Source organism: Dreissena polymorpha, chromosome 12 (genome assembly GCF_020536995.1).
Source record: "Dreissena polymorpha isolate Duluth1 chromosome 12, UMN_Dpol_1.0, whole genome shotgun sequence".
NCBI classification, from domain to species: domain Eukaryota; kingdom Metazoa; phylum Mollusca; class Bivalvia; order Myida; family Dreissenidae; genus Dreissena; species Dreissena polymorpha.
The window spans coordinates 10348701-10374482 of record NC_068366.1 but is presented as its reverse complement, the minus strand read 5'-3'; the positions used below and the strand labels follow the sequence as shown (position 1 = coordinate 10374482).

General features: G+C 33.3%; 1 protein-coding gene across 1 annotated transcript; it reads left to right on the top strand.

Moving 5' to 3' along the window:
* The first annotated feature begins 19855 nt into the window (after positions 1 to 19855).
* LOC127853876 (rRNA 2'-O-methyltransferase fibrillarin-like) lies at positions 19856 to 22037 on the top strand. Its single transcript, XM_052388675.1, has 3 exons — positions 19856 to 19943; positions 20405 to 20671; positions 21994 to 22037. The coding sequence occupies exons 1-3, from the start codon at positions 19856 to 19858 to the stop codon at positions 22035 to 22037; spliced, it is 399 nt and encodes a 132-aa protein (XP_052244635.1).
* The last annotated feature ends 3745 nt before the right edge of the window (positions 22038 to 25782 follow it).

Here is a 25782-nt window from a genome sequence, read left to right as displayed (position 1 = left end):
GTCAAATAAAGTGTCAGTCGCTGCAATTGTCTGTTTACTCGTCAAAATTGTCAAGGTCTTCGATAGCTAAAGAAACTTCAGCGTACAGTTTATTTAGTATTGACAGACCTGTACAAAAGTCGCGCCAGTCAAAAATCATAAAAAGCGACATTTAAAGTTATGGTAGCCAGAACTAGGTCGTCGATGGTGTACATGTATGTTTACATCGACAGCATTTTGTCAGGAGCAATCGCCGCCATATTGGATTTTGATCATTTTCTTTCGAAAATAAAATGAATTATAGTAAAGTAAAATCTTTTTTTCGCGGTCGTAATGTGTTAAAACTCGCATACTGCGTAAAATTGAATGTAGGCATATGGTGATATTTTTACTTGTTTTACAGTTTGTGTGTGAATGTTTTAAAGACTATTTTGCGTACCAGAACAAATACATGTATATCACTACGCATGGTTACATTTGTTAGATTTTAAGCGCTTTTATGACTGAATTAAAATTATTGTTATGTTAGTAGATCTATTTATGTTAAATGTCACGTTGAAAAAATCAAATGGGATAAATAGAATACTAGGATTAGCGTTGAATACAGAGAAGTTTATGTTGCTCGGCTCGAACACCGAAAGCGCTCGCCAAGGCTCGCGCTTCCGGCGTTCTAAGCCTCGCAACATAAACTTCTCTGTATTCAACGCTAACCAAGTATTCTCTATCAGTATATCTATTGTGAGGAAAGTTAAGCGTGAAATGTTATCCTATAATTAAATTAAATAATGCCGATGTATTTGTGACTCACATTTTCTATATGTAATATTTGAATGTCGCAATAAATGACATGTTCTGAACTATTTATGTTGTTTTCCTTATCACTGCCTCTGTATCAAGACTTAGTACATTAATGTTTTATTGCTGTTGTTAAAGGTAGTGCTTTAAATAATTTTATCTAAAAATGAATGGCAACGAATTGTTTTCAACGAAAAATTCTCAAACGCGTTTCCAACAATAATAAAAATGATCGTTTGGGCATATGTGTAAATTCTTGTTTCGGCTTTATTCCTATAAAATTAAAACATAAAACACCCATTGCCATTCATTAAGGTACACATCGCAAACAAGCTTTATAAAATACTCGCATGTTTTTTAGGCTATACGCTTAAATAGAACAGTTATTTGTATAGCTGAAATTTAAACATATAACAGGTCATAAATAATAGTTCGGTTTAGTGGAAAATAACCAGCTGAACACACATCAAATTACCGAGTTTAAGTGAACATCATACAAAAAGAGGAATGCGGAAGTTGGTTTAAAAGTAACACAAAAACTGTTCATGACTAGACTAGCGTCGTAATGCAAAATAAACACTAACACACTTTCAAATTTCCGGGTTTAAGTAAACACCATGCACGTCGTTTATCACGGTGTTTGTTTGAAAGTTACAATAATAAAAATTGCCACAAACACGCATATCAAATTGCCGGGTTTAACTAACCACTATTCAATTCGTTTAACGCGGAAGTTGGTGTAAAAGAAAAATAAATGTAAGTTCGTGAATACAGTGAAAGAACACGATGCGGACGCCGAACAGACACTGTGAGGACGCTGTGTTAGCTTTGTTTAATACGCATTTTATATAAAATTAAACATATTCCGCGACGATTATTCTGCGCTCCGACAGTTGTTTAGAACGCCGTAACTCCGCGTTCTGCCATATTCCTCGGCGATCTCTCTGCGCTCCGACTGTTGTTTAGAACGCCGTTTGAGACTGCTGAGACGCAGTCCGGTGTGACGGGCTCTTTACATTTTCTTGACTTTTTTATCGGGCACTATTTTTGGTTATGTAACAGCTAATGTAAAGATTGGATTATGGTTTATTATTAACAAAAACACAGGCAATCCATATACAGTTATATTTATCTTTAAATTCTAAAATGTATTGGCAACACTATTGTGTAGTTCACATAATCTGTGTGTGAATAAATAATTTATATTCATACCAACACTGTGAACATGCAATCGATTAGAGTCCTAGCAAACAGTAATATAAATATTAAGATAAATTTAATATACGGTTGATATATACGTATAATGACGTTATAAAATATTCAATAATATTAATGCTACAAAATATAAAACCAGCTTTAATAATGGACGTGTTGTTGTCTAAATAATAAAATTGTAGACAATACAAAATAGAAAAATATATTATTGCTACATAATATAATCAATCAAAGTTATATTCAAAGAGATTTTATTTAACATTATTACATATTAATGAAGTATACGATTGCTGCTTACACGAGATTGGTGTTTTGCTGGGCTTTTAAATGCAGTACTTAGAAAAAAACAAATCGATTATTGTTAATATTAATTGAATCACGATGAGTAAACATTAATGGTGCTTTACAAAACATAAACCATACCCATTATGGAGAGGAAAATCACAGTGCCAATGCATAGTACATATATACGATAGTGAACGCATTACTTCTATACGAAATTGAATAATGTTGTATATTCAGATGCATACTTAAAGATAATTAAAATGGAAAGTGCATATGTTAAAGAATAGTAATTTTCATAAGTTTGAGGGAAATACAAAATATACCTTTTAAAACATCGTAAATGAATTAGTTCGGAAAGGTATAATCAAGCCTGTACTTTACAAATAAAGGCATCATGTTATTTTGTTTGATATCATTGATAAATGAATATGTGCGATATTAGGATAAAGCGATCAAACAATGGTTTGAATAAAATATTGTTATGAATTACACATGAAATACAATTATGCAATAGCTCTAACATTTGATTGATTTGATAGTACCTTATATCACATTTCGACACATTGCACATTTCCTGAGTTTTCTAGAACACGTTTCACACGTGACCATGTGACCACATGGCAGGAAAACAACATTTGCGTCATTGTCCATGCATATCTTACACATGATCTGAGTCCTCAACTTTTCATTCCCTTCGAGTATTCGGTTGACAACGTTTTTAGTTTTATTTCCAACATCAGTGTTATTTTTTGTTTGATGTCACATTTTGAGCACTTGCGCATTCCGAGGTATTATCGCACTGAAAATTTAGCCCGCTGTCATCGGCTCGTCCCCCTGTTGCAGACTGTCCATATCGACTAGCTTCATTGTAACGCACTTGTGTATTTTCATCGTCATCTGGTTTGATACTCTCTTGGTGAATATGTGCATTTTTCTGTTTAACAACCGTTCATAAATGGACACCTAGGCGAGATTATTTTATGTTTCTCTGTGATGCTTTCTTCCTATGATTGTGCTTGATATTTTATGCGACAGAAAAACAAACCACGTCCAGTCCATTACCTTCATAGTAGAATCCATTCTGTGATGAACGAATGAAACTAACCGATATGGTGACAAGAAATGCTTCGAAAGACCTCAACCTCGCCCATTCATTGTTCATGAATGTTTTCCTTTTCTTAAACATTCTATACAATTGTTCAGATAATATTCACAAATAGGAAACGCAAAATATATGAAACTATTTTATCAAAATCACAATTTTATACAAAGCGCTGTGTGCGCACAAATGCGGATTAGGACAGTTTGCTGACGCCATTAGTTTTGTTGTTTTAAAAACCAAATTATTTAATTCCAGTTATATCCTGTTTACCCTTGTCTTCGTACGCATGATCAGTGGATATGATTGTAAAAATACATGCATATACCATTTTCGCACTTGAACAACATAAACTAAATACTTGTATTTCATGGCGTTATATTTATTATTAAGATATTATGTTTATACGTCTAATAGGTCTTATAAAAGGACACACTATTGGTTTATGAGAGACGTTTATTTTTAAGTATCGGTTTTCCCAACTAAATATTATCTCAACATAACATGTACGTAACATACACGAGACTTCCGCATCGACTATAATACTACGACATTCATTCAGCAGTTTACCGATTAACATACCATGTTGAAATATACTTAGTAATAATGCACCTAACTTAAACCCTCTGGTTGGTCTGAGTGAGGAGATTACTCATGGAATTTTTTGCGATTTCCTGAACCGTCAATTGCTGTTGTACACGGACTAACAATAATATAGCTGTTTTCACACTAATTAGCACTGTTTAAGTACCAGTTGCTCATGCTATATATATATCATACAATCAACCGTAAAATCCGTTTTTTGAGAGCGCCCGAAGATGATCATGTCCGAGAAAATGTGTATTTTCGCTATTATTGCATAAACAAATCACACATACCAAAATTAATTAAAATAACATTGAAAACAATATGTCTTGTTCGTTCGACATCGACAAAATAATTCGATTATTTCAATACAGTTCAAGGTTTGTTTTACATATGCCTGAATCGGTCATCATCCGAAATGACGAGGCTTTACCTTCGGATAGGCATTTTTCGATTTAAAATGTGTTTAAAAAGTGGATTAATGCAAAGTTGAAATGCAGCCGCGCAAAGTAAGAAATGAGGAATTATTTTGGAATTTACAGCAGGAGCGTTGAAGGTACATAAACACTTACATTAACAGCATAGTCTTTTAAAAGTATTGAGTAAATAACCTTAACTTCATTGATGTGCCAATAATATAAAGCTGTTGTCAAGAGAGTGCAGATGGTATAATTTCATTTCCCCATTTATGCTTGGAAAGTCGTCGAAGGCTGGAGAAGGGAAGTAACTGCGCGTGGACCAGATTATGGATATGAAAACACATAACAGGTAAATCGCCTTGTTAATACACGATTTCTCCCGTTCAAGCCCTCCTTTTGCCAAGTTTCTGCACCCCGCTAGAGGGCATTATAGATAGAGTTTATGCAATAATATATGATCATACCATTTATTTCTACCGCATCATCAAGTGTTTCGAGTCCAAACAAAAAGTGGCTATTGTTTCTCTGTTGCTCCTGTCTTTGGACATGATGAATAGAGACATAACGTCCATCTGTACCGAGCATAAACGCGAAGTCAGCTTCGTGCATGAATTGCCCAACATTAAACAGGGCACTGTCAGTCTTCCAATCACTGTGGTATCTTTGGCAACTAAAACAGCGAACTATCGCCGCAATACCCGTAAAGAAAAATCCATTTCTCGCCAATTGTATTTCTTTGACACACACGTTAAATGGAAAAGTCATAAAAGAAATGAATCGAAAACTTTCGTAACACATTTCTAACTCTCCCTCACTTCTTGCAGCCATCGGACATGCCGTTTCAGTGGTTTTTAGCCTATTTGCAACGCAAATAGGCTTTTGTTATACCACATTTCGAAATCACATGGGGAAATGGTTGTCTTTTTTGAAGCCTTACCTGATTTTGGGCAGACGAAATAGATATCTAATATAGTATTTGGTAATTCTTACAATTTTTTATTAAGAAACTTATTTCTAACATTTTCTTCCAAGAATATTGTTTACACCGTTTTTAGTGAATTATTCTTAGACCGTTTACGTGAAAATCGTTCTTAGAAACTAAAGCTAATTTCGTTCGTAAAACAATACTGTTCTTGTTGATAGTGACCTCACAACTACTTTCAATTTCCTTTGTTTATTTCTTGGAGAGGTCAAATCTTTACATTACTGAATTTATTAGGCCCTGGTTTATGGATATGTAAAATTTCATTGGTTAATTATAAATAGAAATTTACATATGCTCAACAGGAAGTCGGGCAAAAAGCACTTTCATTCTTTGAAAATGTGTAAGAAAAATTGCGGAGTACGATGAATGTTTTCTGATTATTCTGACATGGATGCTGACCTGAATTTCTATGGATTTGATAAAGTGTAGAGTTTGAAAGTAATAGAGATGTGTTAATTGAAATTAAAATGATTTACTTTGAGCCAGAAATTGACCGATTTAAATCAATTTGATGTAGAGAATGGGTGGACATAGGAGTCCCCCATTAACAGGTCTTACAGAGTTGAACGTTGAAATGGAGAGGCCGGAGCCATAAAACTTTTTGAATCTGTTAATTGATGATGCCTTGATTAATTACCTTGTGCTATTTAACTATGCTTTTGCAAAGTTAAATGGCCCATTAAAACAACACTGAAGAATGAGAAAATGGGAAGAGGTAACATTTGCTGGAAATTGGAATGCTGACAATGGCAATATAGGACTGTTATACAGGTCAGATTTTTGAATCTCTGTTAATAGTTAGATTTTAAATAATTATTTTTTCTTTGAAACTAAAAATTGTAACAAAATATAAATTGATTCAATATTAGATGGCTTTAAAATTTACTGAAACTAAAGGTTACTAAGCATTACTTGTTCTTTTACAATCTTTATTACTAAATACACATTTTCATGGAAAAAAAAACACAAAATAAAATTTTTAAAACTACCACCATAATTTACAATCAATGACAAATAAGAAAAATATAGGTTTTATAAACTTATGTCTTATAATAAATGAAATGCATCCTTTTGAAATAGACCACCCATATCAGCCTAACACTTTCAACGCCATCGGTGCTCTCGCTCATTCAGTCAACTGTCCGATCCCTTAACATTTACTTCAGCAGCAACTTCCCTGTATCTTGCAAATAGGCTTTCAACGCCATCGGCGCTCTCGTTAAGATTTGTGTCTACAGTGGTTTCAGAATTATATAGATGACAATATTTTGTTTACATGTTTACATGTCCGCCCCGTCATTGTAAACAAATGCATATGCTTATTCTAATCATATGAAGATCTTTATCAATTAAATTCAGATACAAATGCCTTATTTAATAAGCTAGCATCCCAATTCAAGTGACCCTTTAATCGTAAGTTCGCACTCGAGCTATCTGTTGTATTTAAAGCGACCTATACATCACTAGCCGACCGAGTATATCGTTTCCAATTAACTTATTCTTGTCTGAAACAGTATTAAGTGTGCATGCTTATAAGTGCTAGTTGTTGACAAATTTCCCTACTTCAATCAGAAGTAGGGTGTTAATAGCACGGCATTCAGGACAAATCCCCGTACAAGCGAAATGTTCTATCCCCGTCCTGAATTCAGTTGACTTATCTGGTTCGATTGATATGTTAAAACAACTTCGAGGAGTAGACCAAAGGAATGACAAATACCTAGGAAGCCCCCCTCCCTCTCCTGCAAACATTAACCAGAAGACGAAACGAAACCCAATATAAGAAGTCCCCTTTACCGACTATTTTCTCATAAAAGTTGCCAATTTATGTCGCAAGATTTGTTTATTTTGGCACTCGTGAACGTAAAATCATATTAATGACTATGGGAAAATCATGATATTTTGTTAATGTAATCGTGTATTTATACTGGTTTAAGTGTGTTTTAGCCACCTTTCCCTTTCAAGAGGTGTTAGAGGGTTCATTAAGTTCAAGGGGAAGGCACGGGCACCAGAGGCAACCCAGGTTCTTTAAAGAGCCTGATGCACTTCACATCGGCCTTACGTCTAATCAGCATATGTTTGCGAATATTTAGATTTTGTCATCTGCAGTTGATAAAGTCTGTTTAAAAGAAAGAGGCTGAGCTGGCCGCGCAAGCTTAACAATCTACAAATTAATTACAAAAACAATAGCGCATTTAGAAATTTTGACACTCTTTAGTGTTTTGAACTCTTTGATTCAATGCTTACAACAATACTTACGTATCGGAATGAAACATGAGGTCATCTTTGTTTCTCCCAAATTATAGAACAAATTCAAACACAGTTTCGCAAGATTTTTTTTTGTCGCAATGAATCAGCAAACAATCGTATGAGTTAAGGTATGCTATACGAGTTATGTTTAGTTAATCACTATAAGAGTGTTGACTATTAGAGTAAGCTCATACTAATGGCATTACATTGATTTCGTAGAAAATGTAATAATAAATTGAAAAGTCAAGATTATATAAACTCGAAAAATTCGGCCACTGCTGTTACAAATTTATTATTTAAGGTTGGTTTTGGGTTTGCGAGGGTAAATTAGGAGTTTAGTAATATAGTCATCTTTCTTAACATTTCGAAGGATATATTGTTTTGTTGCATCACACAAAAATGTTTTATAACATTCCCATGGATAAAAAGTGTATCGGATTTAAATCCTTGCTTGAACCAAACATATATTTCCCAATGAAAATATCTTTCTTCTTTGAAAATGCTTAAGCAAAGTTCACATGTTCCAATCATAAAGTCCTTCACGAAACAAGACGAAACCTCGGTAATGAACATTACCTTAAAAAGTGTGCAAATTGTTTGAATATTGAAAGTTATTAAAAACGATTTTATTTTGTTTGTTTTCATTATGAAAATTTCAAGAAGAACGAAATATGTAAACTTGTATAACTGAAACAGGGACCTAAATGAAATTGGTTCGACTGTTATCAACTGTGTTGTAATACTGATAGTAATGATAGTGTAGTTTAACTATAGTGACTAGTACTTAGTAGAAGAGTCTCTTGAACATTATTGACATGGGCCAGTGGTTAACACTTAAGTCATCATATTCAGCAAGTAGACATGACAATTAATGCTATACGGATGATGAATGTTAATATGGTGCAGATGAGTACATGTATAACTATACCTAAAGTAAACATTGGAAGACAAGTTCACACAGTTTTTGGGCTTGAACCACCGACAATTGAACACTAGCATGGTGACTACCAACTGAATGTGGTTTACACATACATACTTCAATTCTCCCTTTATTCTTTACGCTGACATCTGAACAATCCTGTTTACTTATGACGAAATAAATGTAAACCTAGGGCAACAATTTTTCCCTGTGTGAGACTTGAACAGCCAGAATACATGGCACCCATCCAACTGAACTAGCTTGAACTAGCTTGATAGCGGTTCACACCCAAGCTAAGAATGTCGAATGTCACAGTGTAGTACTTCGAAGCTGCTTAAACCAGACCGGACAATAATGACTAAATAAGTGCATGCAAATCCATAGGAAACACCTTTAAAAGGCTTTCGCGCTAAAACATTTCGCAAGCCCTAGGCTGGTGAAATGTTACTAAAATGAGTAACTGATACAGTCAGGCTATTCGATGTTTTTGTTTCTATGATAGCATAATGATTTGGGCTAAATATATTACGGTGAAGACCGCCGTTAAAGATTGCACATTTTGGATGATCGAACAAGCTCCTTGTAATAGTGTGATCAGGCTTCGATTGCTATTGTTTGTGATAAGTGTCCTTTTTAAACATTTTTCAAATACAAAAACATGTAGGATAACCGTAATTAGACTTATAAGAAGAAACATCACCGCCACTCATGCCAACTTGTGACCCATTGATGACTTATGGATTACCTGATCTACATGTAACGGAAAATCCTCTTTTCGTTCAAATTAATACACAATTTTACTTGCACTAAATTGATTTTATACCGATTTATATTTTTTTCAAACAGAACTGTAAACAGACTCTGATTTAAAAACGTTTAAAATATTTTTTTGAGATTTGTTTATTAATATTTGATTTTCATTAGATTTACATCTAATATACTTTTAAAAAATTGAAGCTATTAAAAAATAAGTCCCATAAAATATGGCGCAGTTTTTGAGAGTAAAACAAAATCATTGTATCTTTTTAGATGTTATTACGGTATTTCTATTTAACCAGTAGGGTGTAACAAGGATAAATGCAATACTTCAAATTGCATTACATATTCAATGATTTGTGTTCGGTAACAGAGGTCGTGTGGAGAATTATGTTAAGGAATGTTTCTCATAATGCGATAGATGAAATATGTGAGTTTATATGATTAACGTCGCAGATGTTTCTCTAACATGCTTTTGAATTTCAAGATATAATAGTTTCTATGTCGGAGGGGCGGGGCTTCAGATTTGCTGCATATTGGGGAAAATTTGATGTAGTTTATGTTTCATTCAACTAGAAAACTTTGAAAATGTTTTTAAAATAATGTAAAAGTTTAAAATTAAAAATGAATGAAATATTTATGATTTGAAGTTAGACTAAGACAAGGATCTTTTGAATCGACATCCATTTAGGTTATGTAAGGGTGCCTCAAATTATTAATGTATACATGCACACACATTTAACAGGAAACTGCTTACAATAACGGCGCAAATAAACTATATACAATACCAACACAGTATAAAAAGCAGCAAAAAGATGCCATCGTAAATTGAATAATTATCTAACAATTTAAATATACCATTAAACATGAAATAGAGTGAGTTGTTACTGTTCCTTTTGAGTGATTTGTGATTATATATTTTACAGCGAAATTGTGAAAACAAATCCTTAAAGTTTGAACATTGTTTTGATTTGAAAAGCGAATTAGAAGCAATAATACAATAGTTAGTTGTTATATTTAGGTTGTCATGTACATCTACTTAACAAACACGCGCTAAATGTAATATCTTCACTCAAACAAACATGAAATCATGGATGAATGAGCCTACGATTCCATATTCTTATATATGTTCACATGTGTGAATTTATGTGTTAAAATTGAGAAATTCAATCGTGACCTTGTACACACGAACCACAATGTTTGGAATCGGAATCCTCAGTTTTGTTAAGCAGAACAGTGTATAAATGTAACAACTTAACTTTTTCTTCAGAATGTTCATGCATGAACACTTTATCACTGTTGAACTGTCTAGCATTTTACTTGGGAACTAATTGTCCATGTTTATTGTTAGCACTTTTTTTCTGGTGAACAAATTACTTTTCTCTTTACTTGGAGATGATAAAGACATTATAATCTATTTGTATAAATGTGAACTATGTCTTTCAAATAAAGAACTAGTTTGCAGGCACATATGGAACATAGACATATGTCACCGTTGAAGTATACGTGTTGCCGAGTCTCCCCACGTTGAAAAAAATTCACCTAAATCAACAAATGATAGTCATTAAAATATTCTCAAACGTTTGAATCGGTATGTGATTTTGAACCCACAGATAAGTAGGGTTTTCAGAACAATTGTCCATATAGTTCGAAGTGACTGTCCAAAATGATTTTTTGATTTGATTTAGGTATTAATACTTCCACAATTCATAGTATCCAATGGTGATTTATCTTCATACAAAAAGCTTCATACATATTGAGAATGTGTCGTTTTGTCTTTAATTTGTAGTAGTAGTTTAAGTATAAGAATAAGTATTAGTAGTATTGGTAGTTAGTTAGCAGTCGTTATTACTGTTAGTGATAATTTCGGTTTATGTGTGTGTGTTTGTTTTACCACCAGCAGCATTGATATCGAAAATATTGCAGCAAATAACATACCATCGATTTCCTGATCCATATAACGTGCGCCATGTTTAATCTGACCTATCATAAGGTTTATGTTTGTCCCTTGTTGGTTGTCATCTGGTTGATGATGCTTTTGTACATTACGTATATCCGTTCCGAGCACATACGCGGAATGCGCCGAGTGATTAAAATTCCCAACTTGAAATAAGACACCGTCCGTCTGCCAGTCACTATGGTAGATATGGTTATATATATGGCAACTAAAATATCGTACTATCGACCCACTGCCAGTAAAATTAAATCTGTTGCCGGGCAACTTGAATATGCTCACTGGCACGTTTAGATAAAACGTTATAAATGTAAGACAACGAAATATATTTGAAAGCACATTTCCAATTTGTCCTCTTTTCCGCCTTTGTTGCAATCGTAAAGCTACAAATTGAAAAAACTAAATATTTCGCATGTAATAATACTATTATATTTACAACTTATTTTATTATTAGACTATCTATTTGATACATATTTGTGTATTCTACATAAATAGGCAAATAAATTTGATGCGCCAGTTCAACGCATTTGCAGAGAACACAACGAGTATCAGATTACGTTGGACTTCTCAATACACTCGTCAATAGGTACGCTTTCCTTTATCTATTTTTAAAAGCAATTAGCATCTTTGGAAAATACACTAATACTGACATAAGTATTGCATTAAGTACTGGTTAGAGATAGTTGCCCTTTAATTATGAATATTTCATTATCTGATATATCCGCATTATCTAACGTATAATGAACCAACAAGGGAGGCAACTCGTGATGTCAAAAATCGACAGTAAACACAAAAGTGGCACTTAATTATCTCGCTTAACATCGGTTTTAAAACGTTTAAAATCGGTTTTCCGATTGGATTAAACAGTCTAAATTTTGGAAATTATTTCCCATACCTGATAAGACATTTATTATTTATTTTTATTTTGAAACTTCTATTACATATTTTTTTATGATAAAAAACGTAAATTTTATATAAAGTTTAAAAAATATAAGGCAAAGATTACGCATGTAATATAAAATGCCAATAATTTACAAAATATTCAATTTTAATCAGTATGTTTGTTTTATTAGTCAATAACAATATCACCTGATTGAATTATTTAAAAGTAGATACAAACATGAAATGTTTTCCGATAAAATGATGACACATATAACAGATTGATAGGAAGATATTAACAAAACAGGGTTGCTAGGGTGCCCGCCTAGAATGGTTATGTTAGTATGAAAGTACTGGATGCCTAAATTCATTAGCCTTTTGGTGTTGTTAAGACATACAATATTTAATGAAATGTCTCAAAGTATCGACAATTATTTCATTTAGTAAAAAAATTAACATAGCTCTTAAGTGGCTGAGAAGAACTTGTGGTTAAATAAAAAAGAAAAAAGGCTAAATGCTTGTTAAAATTAAAAACAAAACAAAGTTTACATAATTCTGTATGAATTTTCTAATCGAAAGTGGTATTTTGAGTTAATATAGGAGACATATTTTCAAGAATAAACAATATAATTATAAATGTTTTGGTGAGTTTGTGCATTTCATCCAGTTTCACCATAGTACCAGTTTTGGGTTAAAACATAACAATAACATTATTTGACAGTTCGTAACCCATCGTTGCCAAACAAAATCATGACAACAAAAATAGAATTTTCATAGTAATCTATAAGAACAAACATTAAATGCTTTCTTACATCTCTAATATCTGTATTCATTTGTCACCAATTACTTATGTTTTCAACAATATTTGGTTCATGCTACACATAGTAATAATTTTTTATAAGAAAATGAATAACACTATTTTAAAGTTTGTAACCCCTTGTTACCATAAAATTCATACTTTATCACAGGAGCCTATAATCAATTTGATTAATCTTCACAAGCATAACCCGTGCATGGTGGACAGGCGCATGTTATCAAATCGTTCTGAATCAGCAAGTTGTCAAGAAGCTATTTTGCCTTGACTAATTACTAATTGCAACCCAAGATTTCGAATACGTATGATCCGAATGTGATGAAATCTTTTACACATTATTCCTATAGGGTTGGCATGCTCACACTGTTAAATCATTTCTGACCGATATTTTCAGATGTACTTGACTACTATTCAAATATTGTCTAATGAAGTTGTACGTTTCCAAACTAGATCTCATGAACATTTGATCCGAATTTAAGCACACGGTAATCTCGTTAGGTAGGAATACGCATATTGCCAGGTTGTTCTGAATCAGTGATTTTCGAGGGACTTATTATCATTTGAATAATAATTAGTTCACTCATGAGATCTCAAGCACTTATGAACCAAATATGAAAACTTATATGCAGCACATACTGTCCAAGCCTATATTATCACTATCAATCAGTCAATGTCACGTCCATGTCATTCGTTCTATCTGTCAAATGGTTATTTGCTCATTTTCTTGTCTCCATGCATTAAATTGACCCATATTATGACAAAGCACATAATCGGTGAGCATCAGTCAGATTCACTGATATTTGTGAAGTTCGAAGACAGCAATTTATATGTTTTATTACCGAGATGTCATCCAAGAATTGAGTTGACTCTTCTTTGTGTACTAATACTTACGTATGTGGGCAAGTAGACGTTCAGTTTCGTACCTTTGTTAAGCGATGAAAATAGCCGGGATTGATTTGCTTGGGAATACTTATGCCAGAGGTGTGCGAAAGTTTATTTTGTGCTGCTTTTGAGACTATTTAACTATTTGTCAGTCAAAATTGTTATTAAATTGAACATATTAGGTGTCATTGTTTTTAAGAGGAATTATTATTTATTTGAAGTTGTATGTTTTGTGAATAAATCAGTTCGCATTTCTTAAGTATGAGTTTTATGAGCGAGTGGTCAGCGTTATCGGCCTTGGTCAGTGGTCCCACATAATAGCCCCGAATGAATATATTAATTGTCAATTAAACTTCTGAATGAATTAAAGATATATGAAGATTTTGAGAAAACGTTTACCTTAAGTGTACATTGCAAATGAATATTAACTTGACTTTAAGTAGGAACTAAGCGTGGAATTGCACATCCGTCATATGTCAATTTATCAGCGGCCTAATGCAATGACCCAGAACACGTGTACACAGTTAAAATGCTTGGCGTAGGATCATATAATTTGAGTTTTTGCATGCAAACATTTTACTGAATGTTCTACATATAAAAAGGGATTTTTTTTTTAAATTTTCGGTGTCAGTCAGAAGAACTTGCTTATGACTGTTGGTAAATATAATAAACAATTAACTATGGAACTTATATTTGAACAAAAGCAGCAGCTATAGAGTTTGGGAAGCATGGCTGGACAATATGAAAACACTTATTAAAAATGATTATGTTTGTGTCAAATGGCTATTAATATTTAGTTTAGATGGTAGGTGATTTCACATCGAGGTCCAACCACATGTGTGGATGCAATGGAAGTATTTTAAGGCAATATGTATGGAATCGTTTTAAAGTATTGCGCAACGCCGACGAATGGACAAGTAGTATAACGCTAAGTAATCTATACATAGTCGAGCTCAAAACAAGGCGAACACCAAACATGCCATTCTTAAAATGCTTTGCTTACATTTGCATTTCTTGTTACACCAAAAAGCTGATTCAACTTTCATTTACACATCAGTTAGTTATTGTAATGACAAATGCATATAGGCCAAATAAGCATTGCGTTTTATTACATTTTGAGAATCGAATAGAATTGTCTAAGTTAATGTTAGAAAGCTTACAAATGAATATCTTAATAAGTGTTAGTTTCACACAAAAAACATTATTTAATATTAAAATTATAGATGAATTAAAACATATTATGGAATCATTTTCTGCCAATAAAGCAAAATTTTAATAGAATCAGTACACAGAGAAGCACATCTTTATAGAGCATAGGATTACAGAAGCATGTAGGGGCTGACTTATTCTAAATAATATACTTTATCATATTAAACTGATAAGAAATTATATTTTTGGATAACTGTTTGGAGTTACAAAATTATCTGAAATATTGAAATAAAATCACTTAATTAACCTGTACATTATACCCTGTTATGCATTCATCGAAGTTTCGGGATTCGAAATAAGTTATTTTAAGTTTATAAACAACTGCGACGCGTTTGTTGTGACTCGAAAAAAAGCAAATTTTCTACCTTAAGAGTGCGGCAGATTAAATACATAAAGTACGTTGAAATACATAAAGTACGCTTTAAAAGCGCGTAGCTTTTCGGCTTATAAAGACTCCCAAACAATAAATATGGTGATTTTTAGTTGTTTGTTATTTTTTTAATGGCAAATAACACATGTCATTAATGAAACTTCACGTGACAAAAAATAATAAAGAAATGCTGTTGCTTCGTAAGTCTTATGGATTGTACTGCTATTCCGTTTGGTTAAAACGTTTAGTGACGATTCTAATGAATCATTACCTAGTACGTTCGGAATCCATTCCTTTGTCTAACAATACAAAAATACAACATACTATATACTATTATTTAAATAAGTTTATTACAATAATTCAATCGACTATTATATAACTAACTCATCACTAATTATTCCCGATTATTGTTAACTTGTTAAAGGACACCGACACACAAACGTGTTCATATACATACACATTCTTGTGATAAATATTTATCTAACTAAATATTCGTATTACGTAAATGGATTATAAGGCCTTCATGAACAATTTGACGCAATTGGACACCCTATTACTACGCACGCCACATGTCGTGGTCCATCGCATTGATTTAAACGTCACAAATTAACCTGTCTGTGTAGATGTATATTGTCTACAACATCTGCATTATGTTACATAAATAACCCGCTTTTATATAGAAAAGCATATTAAAAATCATATTGACATTTTAAATCCCATGTCGAAGTCAACACATCGCACAAATACCATTTCACGTCAAAACTCTTACACGACAGTTACACCTTGTAGTTATTTGCAATATATACACAGGCAAATGCATAATGAAAGCATTATCGCGCCGTGTATATACGCTGAGTGATTACATTTATAATAAGTTTAAATAATACATTTTTTATTTTTTGTTATATCTAAGCTTGAGTAACTGACATAATAAGTGTAATATATATTATACTGGATAACTCTATTTTTGATTTGGTATTTGATTCTCATGTTTACATATAAGTTTGGACATATATGTACCATGAATGTTATGCCATGATTTTTTTCCGCACTAATGTGTATGTCACAAGAAAGTCAATGAACAGTCATAACATCAGCAATAGAATGCATCTTATCGTAGACGTATCGTTAGAAGACTATTTAGTAAGCGCTTCGTTTAGTAATTAACTTTTGTGTTGAAAATTCAATTTATTGTCTATTGATTGTCATAAATTAGGTACTTTAATAATTACACGTATTCACCACATACAGTAATCTACATTTATTATTTATGTTTTACCCGTGTTATGTTTTGTACAAAACCTGTGAGTATGTGTATGGCATCACATTCCATAACAAGATAAGTATTGATGCAAAGCATCAAAGGGCGTCGGGAATTTCAATGAAGTTACATAGGACGATTTTTGTCTACTGTAAATATTAATATATTGGCCGATTATTTTAAACAAAATAGAAAAAGATACTGGTATAACCATTATCTATGATTTTGTGTTATAACCCCCAAATAACCATTATCTATGATGTTGTGTTATAACCCCCAAATAACCATTATCTATGACTTTGTGTTGTAACCCCCAAATATTTCCTAGTTCATTTTATTTACATTGGTTTCCTTTTTTACTGGCATCCGTGTTCACTTTTCATTAATAGAACAGAACTGTGTATGTTTTAAAAAATCTGCTTCATCTTGTAAGCCTTATTTCATATTTTTCTCAACTTCAAGGGGAGATGATTCTGAACTTATTCTTGCGTTGCTCATTTACGATAGGGGTTGAGTACTCATTGATATGAAAACACTGTAAAAGTTTTAATGTGTTTACGAACACCCCCACCCTCTCACACATATATTCCATGGGCATAATAATAACAGCATATTTATTTAAACTAAAATGTCTACATCAAAACAAAGAGCTAACATAGAACACAAATAAAATAATTTGATTCTATTGGGGCTCGAACATTGGGCCTCTCACATGTGAAGCGAGCGTGTAACCACTACACTACGGAACCGCTTGAAAAATAACCTTCTTACTTAGATATTAATAAGCTATTAATAGTCGGTTTAAATGTAAACCCGGAAGTTTAAACGCTGGATAGTGAGCGGGGTTAATGGTCCATACCAAAGGGTCCATACCACTAGCAAGATACGGGTCAGGCCTGCGGCCTTCTATATGTGGTTTTAACAAAAAATCTGTAGGAGGACTTGATAGAAATGAGACTGGGGTGCTATGATGGTGCTCCTCATTTATAAGCGGCTGCTTCCTTTATCAAGACTCATTATTACAATTAATAATACGTGTCGCGCTTCGCGCTCTATAGTGCCTTTATTACTAACTAGATGGTTGCTAGGATAGTGAAACAAAGAAGTTTTGTTTTTATACAAAACCAAAAACTTTCACCGGTTCGCGTATTTGCCCAGTCCCTGTGATCTTTTATTATTGCCCAGTCCCTGTGATCAGTTATTAATTAAAACAATTACCTTTGCATTATTGGCAATAAATGTTGTAGTAAATGTAATAGGCAAAAATGCAGTACTTATTTACACTAATTTACACAAAAAATCACCACTATGCAAGATATTCTGACAACAAACATATATATACATTGATCCGTAAAATAACTTCTCCTCCCATGAGCGAAAAAAAACGTATTACATACTAGTCGCCGCACTTCAGTGCGACGCCAATAACCGAGTATAGCCATAGACGAAACTTTGGAAATATCTACATACAAATAATAAAACAACATAAAACACATAATTAGACAGAAAACAGGCATGAAAAGAGCAAAAAACAGGTGAATTTAATGAATAAATAACCTCATTATAAATTAAGTCAACAAAACTGAATCTAATTTTGCAGACTTTAACACGAAGACAAACCCGCATATGGTATTCATTTAACACATGACTTCAGTTGTTAGATATAGCTTATCCGACACGATTCATCTCGGGAGCTATTCGTATCGAGCTGTAGTCAAGATTCGTTGTGAAGATAACTACAAAACAAGAGTAAACGTTGAAACAAGAGTTGTCTCCCATCAAACTGCCCAGAAAACAAGCTATACTTTAAGGAAGTGAAGTTTTTCGATGTGTTTATAAACATCAATGACCTATAATATTAAAATTCACCAATCGCGCAAACATGTTTTCGCATTTATTAAGTAAAATTAAATATAAGCGAAGAAATCTTGACAGCCAGGAGAACAATTAATTTCGTGTAATACATTGTAGAAACTGCAAATCATTAAAGCAGACATATGTTTTTTTCAATATAATTTCTCCAGGATATTTGTTTTATTTTGCAAAAAGTACAACAAATTTACGTGTTTGATGTAAAAAGAAGTAATAAAAAAACGTGACTTAACAACAAAATAGTAAATCATTATACAAAAACAGACAAATAGATGTGGTGTATATTATTAAAAAAACACTACTGAAGATATAGAGGATATTTGTTCATGTCAGTGTAAGATCGTTTGTTATCGCACGAGTGATCATATAAAATATTATGTTTCTATTATCACGAGTGAAATAACAAACGACCTTACACTGACATGAACAAATTTTCTGTTTCTGTTATGCCCCTTTTTCAGAAAATAAGTCTGAAAAGTTACCATTTCTCCCGTGGCGTGCCTAAATATATTTCAATACACAATATGACTTCATTATACCAGCGAAATTCTCCAGTTAAACTCTTTTACAATGTAATTAAACGGTAAAAAAAATTAATAAAAAGAAATGTGTTGGATTCGGTGGAATACCGGTTAGAATTCACTATTAAAATATGATAATCTTGATATGATAATCTAAAAATAGAAAAAGTACTTCCGAAAATGTGTTATTTTCACCGGTGAAAATAACAATTTGTTTATTTTCATTGTTGTTATATCAGAAATGTTATATTTTATCATTAGGAATAAAAGAAATATGCATAGTCCATAGAAATTGAGCGTACAAGATTACGGTACATATATTAAAAACAACATTATATACTATTAAGCGTAAATAACGTAGTTCGAAAGGTCATCGGGGACACCGTTGGGCATGCGCAGTCCATTGGTCAGAGTTTTCTTCACGGACAGTCACTTCAAAGCCACAGTGAAAGCATCGTACTCGGTCTTGATAACCTTCAACAAAGATATTCGAATAGAAGAAACAACAGCAATAAGTCATGTGTATTATGAACGCGTTGAACATAATTATTAATTATATGCTGTTATTATAGTTACGTATGAGACTTAACAAGTCCATTACTTAAGAATATTAAGATCTAGCATTTATATATTATTAAACAGCTTATAAATATGACATTTCATTTAAACGCTTCTTGCATACCTAAGAAGAAGAATCCAGCCTCAGTGAGTGTCTGCCTCCGAACCTGCAGGTATGGGGGACTGTTTAAAAACGAGGCCATCCTTACGTTCTGAATCGCGTACAACGGGTGAGATGACCTATCAGAAGGATGCCGACGACGAAACGACGCCAAATCGACTGTGAAGTCATAGTACAAAGCCCCGGAAGCGTCAGGCAGGATTTCACCTATTGCGAACGTAATTGATGCAATATGACTCTTGGTTATACGCACCAGACAGGTCACTAAACTGTAATCGTTCCCAGTTATATATTTAACTTATAATAATGTGTTCAAATTACAAATCTGATGAATATATGTATGATGATAAGTAACTATTTACATCGTATAAAGACAAATGTTGTTCTTCTAGAAGTATCACACGTTTTATATGGTGAGTTGTTCTATTGTTTAAGCTTTACTCACACCATGTTTTCGTTTATTAATTTGTTTATAAATATTGTATGGGTATTTAACACAAAACGCATTTTTTTCGACGAACGAATGTCGCAAACCTTACCTACAATAACGCAGTAATATTGATAGAAGCAGTAGTAGTAGCAACAGCAGCAGTAGCAACAGTAGCAGCAGTATCATTAGTAGCAGCAGTAATAGTAGAAGTAGTAGCAGTAGTAATAATTGTTGTTGTTGTTGTCATAGAAGAAGAGTTAACAGCAATTGTGTTTCCTCAAAACGGAGGCGGCGGAGGCGGCGGAGGCGGCGGAGGCGGCGGAGGCGGCGGAGGAGGCGGAGGCGGCATAGGCGGCGGAGGAGGCGGGAGCGGTGGCGGCGGATGCGGAGGCGGGAGTGGTGGAAGCGGGTGCGGTGGTAGCGGTGGAGGTGGAGGCGGTGGTGGAGGCGGCGGCGGCGGTGGTGTCGGCGACAGTGGCGGAAGAGATGGCGGCAGAAGCGGCGGAGGAAGTGGTGGTAGTAGTAGTAGAAGTAGTAGTAGTAGTTGAAATAGTAGTGGTACAATAGTAGCAGTAGTACAATTATAAGTAGTGGTAGAAGTGATAGAAGTAGTAGTATTAAAAATAGTAGTTATAGTAGTAGTATAATTAGTCTAAAAATCCGGTGCTTGTACAGTTATTGAACAACTTGCAGTAAACTACATACCAGCGATTCCCTGATCCATATAGCGTGAGCTATGTGCCATCGGACCCAGCAGAAGATGTGAGTGTGTTATGTGTTGGTTTTCACCTGGCTGACGGTGCATAGGCACGTTCAATATGTCCGTTCCGAGCACAAACGCGCATTCCGCCGCGTGCATAAAATTTCCAATTTGAAACAGGACACCGATCGTCTGCCAGTCACCGTGGTATGTGTGGCAGCTAAAACATTGTACTATCGCATCACGTCCAGTAAAATAGAAGCCGTTGTTGGCCAGCCTTAATCCGCTCACACTCACGTTTTGCGGGAACGTTCTAAAAGAAATAAATCGCGATATTTCAAACCGCATTTCCAATTCATCCTCATTTACTAAAGAATACGCCCCTGCCATAAATGCGCCGTTTAATTCCAAACTTTAATAAACAATATATATATCAAATAATTATATTATAATGTATTTTATTTATTTTAATCAAATTATCAGATTAATTCAGTTGATAAAACATATGATGGTGTTTTCTGCTTGTTTGTAAGTTAATTGTAGCAAAAAAAATGTGCACCTACTTATAGTGCTTTTTAAAATGAGGACTATTAAAGGGACACGGGTTATGATAGTTGTTTATCTTTTTGTCACAGATTTAATACGTAAAAGAAAACTGAACATATAGCGAAAAAAAAATCATAAAATAGACCCATACTGAAAGCGAGATTATACGATTTTAAAATGTGTTTAAAAATATATTATAATAACACACAATAGGCAGGAAAAAGTATACACATCGTACATGCATGATATACATATACATTTTCGATTTCAGAATTAAATATCTTGCTTATTTCGCATTTTTTCGACACATGTTCTTCTTATCTTTGACTTTAATTTATATTGAAATATATGTTTAATAAGTTTTTTTACACATTTTATATAAATTAATATTTTTTTTTACAAAATCGTATAATCTCGCTTTAACAAGTGGCTTTTGCAGTAAGCTCTTTGTCATCTGCTTTTCCCCTTATATCATACGAAAATTACCATACCATTTGAATGAATAGGTGATAGTTTGAATGAATAGGTTATAAAGTTTTCATGAATAGCCCTGATATCGAATTTTCTTTTTACGAGTGTTCTATTGTTTCAGAATGCACGAATGGGCGAATGGGCGAATATTTTCTGATAGCGTGATAGTTTGAAATGAGCACAAGCCATTCAAATTTATAAAGAGTGTGTCTTACACCGAGAGTGTGTGTCTTACACCAAGAGTATACGATTTTGTATATGTGTTTAATTGTAATATATTGATAAAATATGTTACAATAACACAAAATAGGCAAGAAAAAATATACATCAAAGCCGAATTTTATAAAATGCAGCAAAGACAAATTAGCGCCCCGAGTCGATTGTGACGTACATATTTTCCTACAATAACCGAAGCATTCGTGTTTTTATTAGGATCGGAGTTAGTGTTCGTGTGTCGTATTAATAGATATTGTTGCATGAATTTCAAATGAACCGCTAAACTAAGTTTAGATTCACATCGTACATGTATGGTATACATGCTGGCGAATTCGACTGCACAGCCGTTTTAAATTTCAGAATCAAATATCTGGATTATTTCGCATTTTTCGACACATGTTCTTCTTAACTTTTATGTTAATTTCTATTGAAATATATATATAATAAGTTGTTTACACATTTTATATAAATTCATAAATATCTGAGATGAAAATGGTAATGAGAAGTCAATATAAAGATAATTTGCAATCACTATCATATTAAATGAATATTGTTGGAATATCGAATACCTTTCTCACTAAGAATGTAATTTCATGACAGAAATTGCCTGTACACAACTGTTGATTTTTGACACCATATACAAATTCAAAATAAATAAATAAAGATCTGCGAGCAATACTTTTAATCACGAAAAAGGTAGTCATAAAGACAGCCCTGTTGACCCGTACTGTGTTGTTTATGCATTACTTGTTACCCTAGGAGTTCACACGGTGTCAACAACACTGACCTAAACATGTGTAAAGAGTACTTATACGCTTGTTCGGCATAGCTGTTTTACCCAGCTGTTCACCTTAAATGACTTTTATATAACGCCAGCAGACACGCATGATTATATTCAAATATTTCATTTGCTGATTCGAGATAAAACCTCTGAACTTTGGTTGCATCACTGTGTCTGTGCTCAGCGTAAATGATGTAGCACTGTTCAGTGCAAGGAATTCCGGACTACTCTCTGTATGTTCAAACGGTAAAAATTGTTGCCCAGTTACAATTACACGTAAAAATAAATCTCGCGGAATTTCAGGGCCAGTACGCGTTCACTAAATCGTCCGGGGAATATATAATTGACTATCGATAAACACAATTTAACTTTCAATATGAGAAAACAAACGTAACCGAAATAGTATAGTGTCACGATAAGAGGAAAATCGTTTAATTATCCAACCACAAATGTTTGCCGAACTCGGTCAGCACGTCTGGAAATCGTTCGGGAACGCCTATATAGACTGCCCTTATTTACAAGTTTGCTGTTTTGACTTCAATTTTGTATCGAAAAGAATTGTGCTAAAATGTACCATTTACAATTCGCAATGAGATTTTTAATGACCCTTGTCATGCGAAAATGGGTATTTATTTATATGCGCCCATCATACATATAGCCCACTCAGCCTGCGCATCTCTCAGTCTGGTCAGGAGATACATAATCAGACCATAACACATTGAGTGAACATAAAGCGAACAGCATTGCATATAACTAGACTGCGCAAATGCACAGTCGTTTGCATACAATGTGAAACAAAGGCTCATTGCAGATAACTAAATATTACACTAATTAACTCACATTGAATACCCCGGTAATACAGAATAATATCTTATGACTTTAAGTAGGAACTAAGCGTGGTATTGCAGATCCGCCATATGTCAATTGATCAGCGGCCTAATGCAATGACCCAGAACACGTGTGCACAGTTAAAATGCTTGACGTAGGATCATATAATTTGAGTTTCTGCATGCAAACATTTTCTGAATGTTCTACATATAAAAAGGGATTTTTTTTATTTTAGGTGTCAGTCAGAAGAACTCGCTTATGACTGTTGGTAAATATAATAAACAATTTACTATGGAACTTATATTTGAACAAAAGCAGCAGCTATAGAGTTTGGGAAGCATTGCTGGACAATATGAAATATGTTTTTGTCAAATGGCGATTAATGTTTAGTTTATTTGGTAGGTGATTTCACATCAAGGTCCAATCACATGTGTGGATGCAATGGAAGTATTTTAAGACAATATGTATGGAATCGTTTTAAAGTATTGCGCCACGCCGACGAATGGACAAGCAGTATAACGTTAAGTAATCTATACATAGTCGAGCTCAAAACAAGGCGAACACCAAACATGCCATTCTTAAAATGCTTTGCTTACATTTGCATTTCTTGTTACACCAAAAAGCTGATTCAACTTTCATTTACACATCAGTTAGTTATTGTAATGACAAATGCATATAGGCCAAATAAGCATTGCATTTTGAGAATTCAATAAAAATGTCTAAGTTAATGTTAGGAAGCTTACACATGAATATCTTAATAAGTATTAGTTTAAAAAAAAATATTATTATTAAAATTATAGATGGATTAAGACATATATGGAATCATGTTCTGCCAATAAAGTAAACATTAAATAGTATCAGTACACAGAGAAGCACATCTTTATAGGGCAGAGGATTAATGAAACATGTAAAGGCTGACTTATATATAATATACTTTATCATATTAAACTGCTAAGGTATGATATTTTTGGATAACTGTTGTGAATTACAAAATGACCTGACATGTTGAAATAAAAGCACTTAATTAACCTGTACATACCCTGTCACGCATTCATCGGAGTTTCGGGATTCCAAATAAGTTATTTTAAGTTTTTAAACAACTGCGACGCGTGTTTTGTTACTCGATTAATATAAAAAAGTTTTTTACCTTAAGAGTTCGGCAGATGAAATACATAAAGTACGTAGCTTTAAAAGCGCGTTGCTTTTCTGCTAATGAAGAGTCCAAAACAAGAATTATGTCGATTAGTTGTTTGTTATTCTTCCAATGACAAATAACACATGAAATTAATGAAACTTCACGTGGCAAAAAAATAATAAACAAATGCTGTTGCTTCATAAGTCTTATGGATTGTATTGCTATTCCGTTTGGTTATAACGTTTAGTGACGATTCTAATGAACCATTACCTAATACGATTGTACCTTTCGGAATCCATTCCTTTGTCTAATAATACAAAAATACAACAAATTATATACTATTATTAAAATATGTTTATTACCATAATTCAATCGCATAGTATATAACTCACTAATCACTAATTATTCCCGATTATTGTTAACTTGTTATAAGACACAGACACACAAACGTGTTCATATATATACACATTCTCGTGATATATATTTATCAAATTAAATATTCGTATTACGCGTGTGTATTATAAGGCCTTTACTAACAATTTAACGCAATTGGACATCATATAACTACGCACGTCACATGTCGTGTCCATCGCATTGATTTGAACGTCACAAATTAACCTGTCTGTGTAGGTGTATACTGTCTACAATATCTGCGTTATGTTACATAAGTAACCCACTTTTATATAGAAAGCATATTAAAATCATATTTACATTTTAAAGCTCATGTCGAAGTCAACAGATCGCACAAATACCATTTCACGTCAACCTTTTACACGATAGTTATACCTTGTAGTTATTGGCAATATATACACAGGCAAATGCATAATGAAAGTAATATTGCTTCCGTGTTTATACGCTGAGTGATTACATTTATAATAAGTGTAAATAATACATTATTGATTTTCTGTTATATCTAAGCAAGAGTAATTAACATTATAATTGTAATATTT

Bases quoted from the DNA above. Each gene is read 5' to 3' on its own strand.
- LOC127853876 (XM_052388675.1), top strand. From the start codon at position 19,856: ATGCCGACGACGAAACGACGCCAAATCGACTGTGAAGTCATAGTACAA. The intron at 19,944-20,404 runs GTAATTGATGCA...TTGTTGTCATAG, and splicing joins GGATTTCACCTATTGCGAAC to AAGAAGAGTTAACAGCAATT. The intron at 20,672-21,993 runs GTAGTAGTAGTA...CTATTGTTTCAG, and splicing joins AAGCGGCGGAGGAAGTGGTG to AATGCACGAATGGGCGAATG.